The sequence below is a fragment of the Phasianus colchicus genome, chromosome 5, assembly GCF_987193195.1.
Source record: "Phasianus colchicus chromosome 5, bPhaCol1.hap1.1, whole genome shotgun sequence".
NCBI lineage: Eukaryota > Metazoa > Chordata > Aves > Galliformes > Phasianidae > Phasianus > Phasianus colchicus.
In genome coordinates, this window is record NC_143440.1 from 44,498,881 (window position 1) to 44,512,852 (window position 13,972).

The window sequence follows — 13,972 nt, forward strand, 5'->3', positions numbered from 1 at the left end:
GGCAAAGAAACTGTGGCTGTGCGTCCAAAAGACAAACTGAAAAATATTGAAATATTTTAAAAGAAAGCTTAAGGAGAGCAAATGTAGATAGAATGATTGTGGGTTATGAAAGAATTAACAATTAAACAAGACAGCTTTGTATTGGGCAGGAAGACCCAAGGAGTAGAAATGCAGGATTATAATGAGATGATGGCAACTGAGAAGATTGGGCCACTGTTGTGTTTGTTCCAGAAGATGGAAACCAGAAACAATGTTATTATACTGTTATTATTAACAATATACAGCCAGAATACATTGCCATCTGGGGACTTGTACAAGACCCAGAAATTCTCACGTTCCTCTGCAAACCTGTGTAAAAAGAACAGCAAGCAATGTCCTACTGTCCTTTCTATTATCTATCCAAAGTAGTAGAAGTCTCCACTGCTATTTACAAAGCAGTAGGTTTCACATGGACTATGCATTATTTTTAAGAGTATTTACATAAATGAGAAGAGAGAACTATTGTTAGTAAGATTAAAAATGCTAAGTAGGGTTCTCTGTATTCACTGGGAAACATACAGCGACTGTAGATGAAAAAAGACTGATAATGTTCTAATTTAGTAATATTAATTTTCATGACAGGAATATCTATGGTTTTTGGGTTTTTTTTTTCAAGAAAGAGCAATGAATGACTAATACTAAAAGAATGTTAACTTCATATGTTGTCAAAAATATTTTTTACAGTCATTCAAGGTGCACTTATATCAAACAACCAGGATCACTTATTTTTGTCTTTCATAGAATTGTGATGTCAGGAATTTGCCTTTTTCATAATTTTGAATTTTAAAATCTCAATATATTCATAAGTTATTCATAAGCATAAGTTTTGTTTGCATGACCTTAAAGTATGGTTTTGGGCAATTCCTTTTTGGTTTAGTGTGCCCTGCTTTATTAATTAATAAGCTTTTATTTAAAAAAGAAAAACAAAAAAACCCTCAACAACCTTCTACATCTCTCTGTTGTCTCTTTAGGTTAGGATTATATCGAGAAGCTGAAAAACAATTCAAATCAGCTCTCAAGCAACAGGACATGGTTGATACAATCTTGTATTTGGCAAAAGTAAGTCATTTGCTTATTTCAGAGTGAATTGAAATTCCAACTTATCTCTGACAAGTCCGTACACCAGAAAAGCTGAGTATTGAGCTTGATAACACCATTGAGTTTCTAGTGTATGATCTCCACATAGACATGTGTAAGCAAAAGATGCTTACAGTTGAAATTGAAATCTATAGTTTGAAAAAGATTTTGAACCTTCCAGATTTGATGAAAAAAAATCACTTCTGGTACCTTACTCTGTTCTTTGCTCTGAAGTCCAGTGAGGATTACACAGCTAAATAATTATTGGAGTTTCAGTATGAGGAATAGTGTAGCTATCCATGGTCTCCTAGGAAACTAATGGAGTAAATCAGTAAGTGAAGAGTGAAGATCAAAATCATAGTTTCACAAGCAAAATCAAAACAAACTGAGCTTAAAGAAAGCAGTCAGAGACCTTGAAGCAGAGAATGTTCTGCTGAAATAAAGGCATTAAAATCCTTAAGAAAGCAAATAGCACAGCTGAGCCTCAGAATTACTTATTTGCAGATCTCACACACATCAGACTCTAAGCATTTTACAAGACATTCAAAGTGAGATTGCCTCTGAGAAACTAAACCTGCATTTTTCTTCCTCTAGTCCTAAAAAGAGATGAAATCAGTTTTGCTGTCAGCTCTTGTCAAGGCAGCTGTCTCAAATCTATCCACAAATCCTCATTAGCAGTAGATAATTTAGATATTCATATTATGATACCTGCTGTACCTTTGTATTTCTTGAGCTGTTTACTTTTAGTATGTAAATTACCATTTATATCTGAAGATGAATCTTCAGTACAGCAGTTTGAGTTGAGTTAGTTTATTCATTAAGCCTTAGTCGTTTTAGAATTGTATCACTAACAGGAGTCATTCTGCAAAATACATTATCTACAGAGAATGATCCAACTAACATTGGATTGGGCTAACAAACAGTGATTTATTATGGGAGATGTGTACCACTTTCTCACACCACTAGCTCATGTAGGTTTGAACTTCTACTTCCCACTCCATAGACCAGCTAGCTCAAGTAGAAGGGATCACACAACATGAGTTAGTGACTGTGGATGGACAGGCAATAGAGTAGGACTGAGTTCTATCTTGATCTGACAATACTGAGAAGATTAATCTTGAGTTAAGCAGCCATTAAAAAACTAATAGGATTACCTTAAGTTCAGTGTACACTGACCAATACCACACTCCCTGTTAGTTTTCTTGTTACATTCTCTATAACAACAGTTAGCAAGAGTTTGTTAGTTCTATTTTAAGTTTTCCTGAAAGCTAACTCTCCTTTGAAATGTAATTTATGAAAGAAAAGTTAAAAGATAGAAAACTAAAAAAGTAAAGACCATTAAAACAAGTCAAGATTGTTGAGAAGTTACAAACTATTTCATGACCCAGAGTGGCTGGGAATAGGATTTTTATACCAGGGTAAAAGATAAAACATAATTTATAAACAAAGATAAAAAGATTTTTTAAAAGGAACATATCTTATGGAGTTTATCTCCTCTTTTTAATAGTTCTTATTCTAAGAATATGAAGATAGCTTCATAGCTAGATTAGGCCAAAAAGCAAACATGCAAACAAATAAACAAAACTTCCAGCTTACTAAAATTTCAGGTATGTCAAGTATCATTATTAAATGTGATCTTTTTCCATCAGGAGCACTCAAACTCAGTGGGAGACAGATAAGTCACTGTAATCATCTAGTTTCTCAAAGTGAGTAGTGAGGAGGGTTTCCTTTGCTGTAGCTGCTTTTTAAGATATCCCGCAACAGGAAGGCTTTAGATTTGTAGTCTCAGACTGCTGCAGAGGTGGCCCCTATCATATTGACATCCTCTAATTATCACACAAAGTTATCCTTATCACATCTGGTCATAATCAGCATAGAAGCCAAAATCACAAGGACAGAAATGCTTTCTTGCTGCTAAGGGATTTTATTATTTATGAGAGGAAAAGCTGGCAGAGCAGTAAGGAAGTCTGACAGCATCACTGCCTGGTGCAGTGCAGTCTAATTAGACTAAGTAAAATACTTTGTTATTTCAGCACTATCAACCTGAATATGCAGTACTTTCAAGCCCAAATATACATTTTTAAAACTATATTAAACATGAAAATGTTCAAGGTAATACGCGCACCTCAGTGTTAAAGTTTTATTATTTTGATATGGTGATAACTTTTTTTTGTTTATTAGTAATGTCCAGGTTAATTAAGAATGTCTAGATGATACACATTCAAATTTAATTATCTTAATTAGCCTATTTTATCAATATATTAATTCATCTATTTTATCTTTATTCAGTATTACCTGCCTTATTTTTGTAATGTTATCCACAATCTCAGCTAATGTGGGAGGATTCATTCCTTCCACTTAACCTCCCTTGTAGAACAGGAGAATGAGTATAAAAGGGCGTTTGACTTTTTTATACACTTTATTTTCTTAGGTGTATTTGCGTTTGGATCAGCCTCTAACAGCAGTAAACCTTTTTAAGCAAGGATTAGAACGATTTCCAGGAGAAGTGACTCTTATTTGTGGAATTGCCAGAATCTACGAGGTATGTGTACAGCATGTAATTGTGGCCAAGGTTAGCTGCCCAAGCAAGTAAAAGAGCCAGCAGTTGAATATAAGTGTAAAGACATCAGAAATTAAGTACACTGATCTACAGTATAATTAATGCAAAAATATAATCTAAGATTCCGAAGTAGCATCAAGGGAGTCTTGGACATTTATTTCAGTGGTTCATTACAACAGTGAGATCTTATTTTCCCTTGTTCAGATGTGCAGAAGTAAAACCACATTAAGTCAAGTGTTCCAGATGTTGTCCACGTATCTAGGTCTAGCTCATCTACAAGTATTTTAAATTGGACTAAAACTGCTTAAGTCACCAACAGCCTGCTGGCAGGATTAAGCAGCCTATTGATAAGGGTTGTCTTTATTGTCCCATAAGTCACAGTTGACTTCTTAAGCTGGTGAGGACAGTTGGAACATGTTTCTTAGTTATGGAAATAGTTGTTATTTTAATTCGGATTAGTTTTAAAGTAGTTGTTTCAGTTTAGCTTGGTAACCATGTATTTTGCATTTTTAAATGTGTATCTTCATGTTACGTAGTGGACTTAATGATTATATTCCCAAACCAACATTTAAAGCAAAGTCATGAGGTTTTCTTTTTTCTACATTCATATTTGGCATTCTTTGCTATTCTCATCATTTTCATCTAACCCCTAAGCATTAATCCATTTTCATATTAAATCCTTTTTGTCCTTCAGCAAGGAAGAAAACATCTGCATAATTTTGGAAGCATTTCTTTCTGAATTGTTAAACAGTTTTTAATATGGATATGATTTTGCAGAACCATATACATAACATTGCATAACCCTTTAAGGAATTATTAAAGAGAAGCCTGCAGTTGACAAGATATAGGTTTTACACTGACACCTGAGTGCAGGATTACAGCTTTATTTGCAAAGATTTGTACTGCAGCAGAGGGCTGTTCTTGCTACACAGTCATAAATGGAATATATGCATCAGGCATCTTAATCAGAACTTTTCTTTTCTCTGCCACTATTTTCTGGTTACAGAAAGAGTTATGGACCTTATTTGGTTTTTAAAAAAGCATTATTTGTACAGGAACAGCTTTAGTAGTGTTTCCTTTAATGGCAGGAAATACATTTTTAATGGCTAAATGTGCTGCTAAGGTTAAATAAAAGTTTGTTCTTTCTCCAGATTGAAAGTACAATCTATCTACAGCACACAGGTAGAAACTATTCCTCTCTAAACAAAAAAGTGTGTTTTTAACCACTTTATTTTCTTCTAATATGGAACAAGGTCCTGTGGTGACTTGCATTCCTCAGAAACAGTAATGTTGTTTACAGCAAAGAATCCACCCTGATTCATTTGCCAACTAGCATATATCAAGCATATTTTGAAATAAAATATAGTTCTCTTAACTGACATATCCTAGCAAGTCCAAGTTTCAGTAATAAATCCATGATTTCTGTGTTTTCAAAGGCACGTATTAATTCTTCATATACAATTATACTTTCATTTATGTTCAAAGCAATTCATGAGTTGACTTAGAAGACACTGAAAATAATGGAGACACTGTCAGGGAAAATAAGTTTTCTGTATGATTTCATACTGGGAAATTGGCTGGACAGTACCATGTATCTTAAGGTGTTGTACAAAATCTAGCAAATACCCACTGTGCATGCTGAGCTTATGGCCAGTCTTTCTTCCTAAAAAATATCTTTTTTGTACCAATGGCATAGAAGTATGCCAAGTAAAGCTAGTACTGATAAATGCATTCTTCTCATAGATGTGTGTCACTTCAGAAGTTGCTGATCAGTGATTTAGCATTGTACAATTAGTGAACTGTAAAAGCATACAGTATTAATCTCAAGTACTGTGCAGGACAGAGCACAGTAGACAAAACACTCAGTAGATAGACATTTTGGTAAGTTTTACCATAAAAATTGCTGATAAGAGTAGAATTAATCTGATTTTCCCCCCTTATATAGGAAATGAACGATATATCTTCAGCTGCAGAGTACTATAAAGAGGTCTTAAAACAAGACAATACTCACGTGGAAGCAATAGCATGCATCGGCAGTAACCGTTTTTACTCAGACCAACCTGAGATAGCTCTGCGGTTCTATAGGTATCTATTCTTGTGGGGAGGGAGGAGGAACTGGATACATAGAAGGTTGATAGGGTTGGCTTTTGTAATGCTGACAGTAAAACGAGAATGCTAAGAGATTGACATTGATAAAGTTTTGGACAAAGATCACCATAAAATCAGCTCACTAATTTACATGTCTTCTCTGCCAGTGATAATTACATCTCTCTCAAAAATTTCTCATTGCTGCACATGAAGCTTGTAGAGGTATCAAGAGGTTATTTAAATCACTGATTGTTTGATTAGTAAACTAGAAATGGTCTCTCACAACATGAGGCAGTTTAAGAACATTGTACCTTACTCTCAACTTCATTTGCTTTCAGGAAGCATATGGGCTTCCTATTGAGCCTTTGGAGAAGGAGAGGGCTTTGAAAAACTCCACCTGAAGGCATGGGTAGTTGTGACCACAAAACCTCTTACTTGAATGTGGACTGGGGTTCCCTTGTGTTTTGCTGCAAGTAATAAAAAGACATTTAAACAATGCCTGGTTTTTTTATTTTAATACGGCCAAATTGCAAAGGAGTCTGACTCATATTCCTAAGTCTAAGAGCAGACTGAAGTCAGTACAAGCACTGCTATGTCATGTCTGGTGTACCTGAGCTGCTTTATGCTTTAAGTTTAGAAACTCATAGTGATACCGATGACAGCGGCCCTCTTAAACCCCGGCCCACTTAGCATACCTGTTTTCCCTATAAATGTTAATCAGCTGAATTTTATAAAACATCTCTATCCTAAAAGACAAAATCAATTTGAATCAAAACTTGACTTATGTTTCAAAAGTAAGATCAGTGTAGATTCATATACTAGACGCAGTGGTACTGATTAAAGTGGCGTTTTAGGATAGGATAGGATAGGAATGAAGCAAAAATTTGAAGCCTGAAGAGTTGCTGGAGAAAATTACAGTCTGATTGAGGTTAGGGGACTGGAAAGAGGAAATGGAGAAAATCTGTGTACAGCTCTGTTTTACAGTAAAGTCAGATCATGTGATGCTGTCAAAATGCCAGAACTTATCTAATTTTCATGAAGACTGTTTTGTACAGCTCTAATTCTACTAACCAGAAATGCTCTGCACTGCCCTTCATGAAACCTTAACCAAGTGTTGGAATACAACAAAATTATCTGAGAGCACAAAATAAAGTTAACTTACATGGTTACCACACTCTTGGAATAGGGAGTAAGGAGAAGATAATTTTGTCATTTAGAATAAAACTCATATTTTAAACTGATCTTAAAAAGAAATTAATATTTTCTTTCAATCTAGACGGCTCCTGCAGATGGGTGTTTATAACTACCAGCTTTTTAACAATCTGGGCCTCTGTTGCTTCTATGCCCAGCAGTATGATATGACACTAACTTCATTTGAACGTGCGCTGTTTTTGGCTGAAAATGAAGAGGAGACAGCAGATGTGTGGTACAACTTGGGACACGTGGCTGTGGTATGAAAAATACTAACAATCCTTCTGAAAAAGTATTATTTTACAGAAACGGGAAAATAGCTTGGAAGGAAACATTGTCCTACTTTGAAATATGAAAGCTGATATTGTCATGGATAAAGTACAGTACAGACTTAACTAAGGGTTTATTTGCATTTCAGGAGAGAAGAGGAGGCAAAGAAAGTTTTGTATGTGATCACAGAATAGAATTCATTCCTGCTAAAAGACACTCCCTCCCAACCATCTTCAGCCTTCCATTCTGTCTGAAAATTTGCAATACGTCCCAGCCCTTAGGGGCTAGTCCAACAAAAAATTGCATTCAAGATATTTTTCTCTGGGCTGTAACTTATGTGACATAAAGCATTAGATTGATTTTCTGGTCATAAAAAATGCTGAGCAGTGGGTAGCTGAGGAGGCATGTTATCCTCTTATGGTAGGCAACAGAAGTATTTTGTAATTATGTAATAAAATTTGTTAAGTTTGTGCACTAATTTGCATTAAGTGCTGACTGACTTCTGCCAGAAGTTGTGTTAGATATCTGTTTATCTGCCCAGAATAGGGTTACTAAAGTAATGTTTTTGTTAGCTTTCCCTTACAGGGTCTGTCCAAATGCTGATTACTGTTTAACTTAAGTCAGAGAGAAACTCAGCTGCTCTTCTTGTTTGTACAATAACTAGGATAAACATATTAATTTATACTGCCTAAAACACCAAAATCTGAACTGGCATGCATGTATTTTTCAGCCTTTTTCACTTAGAAGATTTAACCTGATGCTGTATCAGTCTTGTCCTAAAACTAGAGCATTAAAGCAGTCAGTGGCTCCATACAAAGAGATTAATCTCCCTTTTTCTATCTTGTAATAAGTAGCTTTATATGGCTTTTTTTTTAATCCATGAAGAGACTGAGAAGCAGGATGATTTTTTGCCTGGAGACATTTCTATTTTCCTTACCTTGTTATAAAAGGTATCATATTGCATGGTCTTTAGATGATACTCTTGTCATCTAAAAGTTAAATTGGATGAACTGAATCTCACTTGAAGCATAGAAATTTGTCCTGGAGAGGAACAATGCTGTCTGGATAAAGAATGAGAAGCAAATCTCTGGGAAGAAAGCACACATGGTTCTGATCAGCATGTTTTCATTGTAATTTGCACTTCATGGTAGTACATATAGATGAAAAAGATAACCAAGACAGCAAAACAGATGCATGTTGTTTCCAGTATTTTCACAAATTAAAATGCAATCTTACTTTTAGGGGATAGGAGACCTGAATCTGGCTTACCAGTGTTTCAAACTGACCTTAGTCAACAATAACGACTATGCAGAAGCTTACAACAACTTGGCTGTGTTGGAAATGCAAAAAGGCCACATTGAACAGGTTGGTGTTAAAGATGTACCTAAGCAGAATGCTTCCTCTGGCCTGCTTATACTAGAAACACGTCAGGAAAGTTGGTGGCTCATTTTACTTAAAGTGGATATGCTATGTTATTTTGCAATTAGCTGTGTAATTGACAAACATAGTTGGCTGAAAGCAATAACTTTTATACACATACAGTGATAGATAGTATCTGTTTGTCGAACAGAACTACTGCGGACTATTTTAACCTTTCTGCCTGGGGGCAAGTACATGGGGTACATGTAGACACTGGGGAGCTACAATATAGTATAATATAATGACTTTTTAAAATACATTTTTTTAGGAGCAAATCATTTTGAAGTTAGCTTTATTCAGGTAGGCTGGCAGTCACCATGGAAATGAGCCCAGCACTGGATGTTTTCAGTGACAGATGAAGTTCAGTTTTGCTTTCAGTTCATATTCAGTCATACTACTGACATTTAAATCCTAGGTAGAACTTCTATCCATTGCACAAGAAGTCATTCTAGGACTAGAGAGCCTTTACACTGTAATCGAATGTTTTGTATTTCATTTTTTAGCTTAAAATTTTCAATTTTCTTCTTGCATCACGTGCATAATAAAAATTAGGATCGTTCAGAACAAAAAGTATAGAAAAAAATATGAAGACATTTATGCTTGTCTATGAATTTATTTTGTTTCATGATGTTATTGCATGCGTGTGCTCAGAGTTGCTGGACTGAGGGAGTCTTAATGAATTCTATGCTCTCTACCTTTCCACTTTACAGTGGAAACTTATCATTGTTTTTAAAAAATGTGATAAATTTCCACATTCTCCGTGTTACAGTGAATGTGTTCAGAAGTTGATCCAAATTTTCTGTTGAATTTATGGCATGAAAATGCATGCTCCAATACCTAATTTTTTATTAGTTTTTACCATTGTTTTGCTGGTCAGAAAAAGGACTGACTCAAGCAAGTAGATTGTTCAGTAGTAATCAGAGTCAAGTTTTACAGCTTCATATTCCCTCAGTGATTTGTTTAAAAGTACATCCTAGGCCCAAAGATCTTTTTCTTTCTTTCTTTCATGGGAGAAACTATTTACCATATTCTTCAAAATGTATAGGCAATTTAGGCTGTGCAAAACAGAATGCATGGTCATTTGGGAATCTATTAAGGCCTAATAAAAGAGAACTCTGAATTATTTCTTTCAAGAATTATGAAGATTGCATTAGATCCTTGTTACCCACCCTCCCTACCCTCACAGATTTTTTAACATTTTTGTTTCTTTCTGTACCCAGGCAAGAGCTTTGCTGCAGACTGCTTCTTATTTAGCACCTCATATGTATGAGCCCCACTTTAATTTTGCAGTACTCTCAGAGAAGGTAAGGCTCTGTCCTACCCTTAAAATCTAAAAATTGAAACTCTGTGGGGTAGGGTTTTTTATCGTTAGTACTTTTTTCTTTCTAAATAGGTAGGATAAGAGAAAACAAAATGCATAACCTCAAGATAAAACTTAAGTTACATTTTCATTTTAATACCCAGAAGGTTTGTGTAAAAGCAGTCGTTCAGATATTTGCTGTCAAGAGTAGCCAACTAGCTACAGAGTAACTGTAATTCTATAAATATGTCTGGAAGATGAACGATCCATTAATAATTCCACATCTTTACAGTCCATAACTTTTTCAGAATGTGAACTGAAATAGTATCAAATGATTTATCAGTAATTATTGAAAGAATACTGGTTATTAAAATCCTATTTTAGTGATCTCAAATGGAATGTCTGCTTCAGATTTATGACCACTGAATTTTGTGTGCTGATATTTTATTCATAATGAGGTCTCAGACACTGAATTAACAGTCTGACAGTACCACCAATAAAGAGAAACTCGTCCCAAAATTTCCTAAAATTGGAAGGAAAAAAAATACTCCTTGGCTTGAGCCTACAACTTTAAGATTCTGTTATGAGTCCATTTGTGTAGCAGCACAACTTCTACAGATACTTAAGTACACGCATCAAGGAGAGGATAACTCATTAATTTGTAAACATATCTTCATTGTGAAATGGAAGACTGTTTATAATAATTGCATTCTATAATTACTGATAAAGGAGTAAATCCTAGTTTGCAAATGTTGTTATGTATTTTTTTGCCCAGAAGAACTGCATTGGTTGTAGGAGGAGACAGATGGCAAGATCATCTAGCTGTTAATGAAGTGTGATAACAGATCCAGTGTAAGGGATGGTTTACAAGACAGAAATCTCTGGCCTGGACTGTTTTTCTTCTCTTCAGAGAATTACTGACATACCAAAGCTGTGTGTAGACTGACACACAGGCAACAAAGGTCTCACTTCCCATCCAGAAGCTATCGCTTTTTCCAGATGGGATCCCAAACATTTGTTGGTTTTTTTTCTTCTGAACTCACTTTCTAAGATGCTGTCCTTACATGCACTTCCCTCATCCAAAAAACTGCTGGCTATTTAGGAAAAAAAAAAAACAAATTTGGAAACAGTGTGCAAACATAGTTCTAAAAACAGCAAAGGAGTAACATATACCTAATTAGTTCTCTGATGCTATCCCCATCTCTCTGTGAGGAAGCAGGAAGTCGCACGGGGTTGTGACCTTTGCAGGTGCCACATTGGCACTCTCATTTCTCTATTTATAAGACAGCACTTCAACAAAATTTAAAATCAGGTCTTTCCCTTTTTATTCCTTCTCACTTTAAGTAGTGAGCATAGTGTACCCTGTTATCTTTCCTCCAAGTCAGGTAGGATATGAAGCTACTGTTTTGGTGCACCCCTCCCATTAAAAATAAATAAATAAATCATCACACTTCTGTCTTTTTCTCGTCACCCCTTGTAGTAAGTATGAGGTCACACTCAGAACCAACATAGGTGATTACGTTTCAATATTTGTGAGCATTAGAAATGTACTGCACAAAATGTATGATGCAAATGTTGTCATGCTTGTATTTACAAAATTATTTTGTGTATCTTACAGATTGGAGATTTTCAGAGGAGTTACATGGCTGCTCAGAAGTCAGAGGAAGCATTTCCAGGCCACGTTGATACGCAACAACTCATCAAACAACTAAAAGAGCGCTTTGCTATGCTCTGATAATGTATTTTTTGAACGTGTAAAATCTGCTTAAAGTTCTCTAAAGTTCCATACATTTTATTCAAAGTAGGGAAACCTTACTTAATCCATTCCTGTTGCAAACACTGTGCTACTTAGAGTGGCAGGAAAGGTTTGGGAGTCTGTTTTAGCTTCTGTTATCTTAAAACAGCTAGAAAACATGTTTCACTTACATACAACCAAGAACACAGAAGTGGCAGAATGTTGCCAGTATGAAAACTTTCAAATAGTTATCTATTAACAAATAAGTCTGTATTTAATATTAATAAACATTTCTGAAGATATTTTTTCTGAGTTTTCTGCAGAAAAAAACGTTTTTATATATTGTTGTGTGACAATCTGTTGAGCCTCACAGAATAAGAATACTTCATAACTAGTCTCCAGACTTGGTTTTGATAATATACTTTCTATACTTTCTTACTGCATGTTAAGTTTCAACGCTATGGTAAGCAAAATTGTGGTTTTGGGTATGGAGGGAAAACAGAAGTTCTTATATTCCTTGTTGTACTTTATGACTTAAATAAATTCCAGTTTCTATGGTTTGTCTCTTTTACTTATGTAAGTTAAAATTACATCCTCATTACCTTGAAAGTAAGAGTCAGAGGCTGTAAAGCAGTTTGAAATACAGAAGAAGTGGTACTAAGCAAAATATGTATTCCTCTCTACCTAGAAGAGAGCTTAATCTTCATTTTAGTGAGGAAAAAAGATATGTAAGAACCTTGCTAATACCATACTAACAGTCGGGAACAAAACATTGATTGGGTGGTTACCTGTGCTCCCCCTACCCTGGTACTGTCAGAATATTCTCACAAGCCAATTAAAACAGAACTTTAGTTGCCAGTTGTCATTATTTAAATGAGATTTTACTTTTTGCTAAAGAGGAAGAATTTATAAGGAACCTCCATCCTTTGATCCACTGTACTTATGTCTTTCCAGTTGACAGCGCTAAACTTACAAAGCTATCAGAAAAGAAAATGTTTGTCTTAGCAGTTTAAATACAACAGTTGAGAATTTTCGAATGTCATATTATTAATTCAAAGTATTTTTAAAATTGCAGAGTAAAATAAGATTATTTCTACATGAACTGGAACTGAAATTAGTAATAGAAATTCAGTTTTTAATCCACTGTGTGACAGTTCACTTGTTCCTCATAAGTGCATATATGATCCCACCTGCTGTGATCACTACTCAAGTTGATGCACTGAATACCTCTTCATTTTAGCAAATAGTATTCCTCAGAACACAGATCTGATATCATTATTCTGTTGATATCAATCCAAAATACTGAAAGGGAAAAGGCTAATATATGGTAAGGAATACACGGCACAAGATTCTTTTGTAAATTAATTTAAAATGCACTTCTAAGTAAGGATTAAAACCTTTTTAGCTCCTTAATGTACAGCATTTGCAAGTCCTTCCAAATACACCTTACATGGTGTGTTTTGATTGCTCCAAAAGGCAGCAGTGATTTCTTTTGTTGTCCTTTCATACCCCAAAGCAAGTGCATGACAGTACTTTTATTATTTTTTCCACAACTAGCACGTGTACAAATTAAATCAAATATGGTAACAAGAACAGCACTGCAGTGAAACAACAGATGAATGAGCAGGCTGTTTGTTGTGGAAGAATCTTTCGATTTTGTTTTATGTTAATTCAGCACGAGCTCTGATGAACAGATGAATCGGCAGGCCCTGGGGCAAACTGCCCTCAGTTAATTTAGTACGACACAGCATAGCACAGTGCATCAGAATCTGTATTCATCTCTGTGGTAGAATCAAGTTAGGATGGTGTGACCTTAATATTGTAGGCAGCATTTCTGTAACACAAAAATCATTTTTCATCTAACCTGTAGCACAGCTCCAGCTGTGTCAAGCCAGCATTCATAAGGCCCCTTGGGAGTAAAAAAATTGGAATGTAAGAAAACAACACAATTCTTCAATCTGCAGGGGAGATGATGTCCACAACAATGCTGTCTGGAATGAAACCGCTAAAGCAGATTGATGGGAGGGCTTAAAGTTTTCTTCCTCCCTACAGTAAAGGCTTGCATAGTTATGGTTGCTAACACCAATTCCAGTTGGTCTCTAGACAAGCTGTTACTGGAATCTTTCTGACGGATGAATCCACTTGAAAGTTCATAATGAAGGAATGGTTTTATTAATGGATTTTGATTGTTCTGCAGGATGTCATAGCTATAATAGCAGTCACAAAACTGGTTGAAATGTGGATCGTTTTGTCTGCAAAAAGCAGTCTCAGATGACAATGGGAAGGATAAGAG

At 35.2% G+C, this 13,972-nt stretch overlaps 1 protein-coding gene across 2 annotated transcripts in view; it reads left to right on the top strand.

Moving 5' to 3' along the window:
* The window catches only part of TTC8 (tetratricopeptide repeat domain 8), a 36,503-nt gene extending 24,265 nt beyond the window's left edge, over nucleotides 1-12,238 (top strand). For both annotated transcript variants that reach the window (XM_031593114.2, XM_090141491.1), the window contains exons 9-15: nucleotides 1,011-1,098; nucleotides 3,548-3,658; nucleotides 5,622-5,761; nucleotides 7,041-7,215; nucleotides 8,468-8,590; nucleotides 9,865-9,948; nucleotides 11,563-12,238. In XM_031593114.2, coding sequence (XP_031448974.1) covers nucleotides 1,011-1,098; nucleotides 3,548-3,658; nucleotides 5,622-5,761; nucleotides 7,041-7,215; nucleotides 8,468-8,590; nucleotides 9,865-9,948; nucleotides 11,563-11,679 — 838 coding nt within the window. In that variant the 3' untranslated portion in view covers nucleotides 11,680-12,238. The remainder of the gene's footprint in view (nucleotides 1-1,010; nucleotides 1,099-3,547; nucleotides 3,659-5,621; nucleotides 5,762-7,040; nucleotides 7,216-8,467; nucleotides 8,591-9,864; nucleotides 9,949-11,562) is intronic.
* The last annotated feature ends 1,734 nt before the right edge of the window (nucleotides 12,239-13,972 follow it).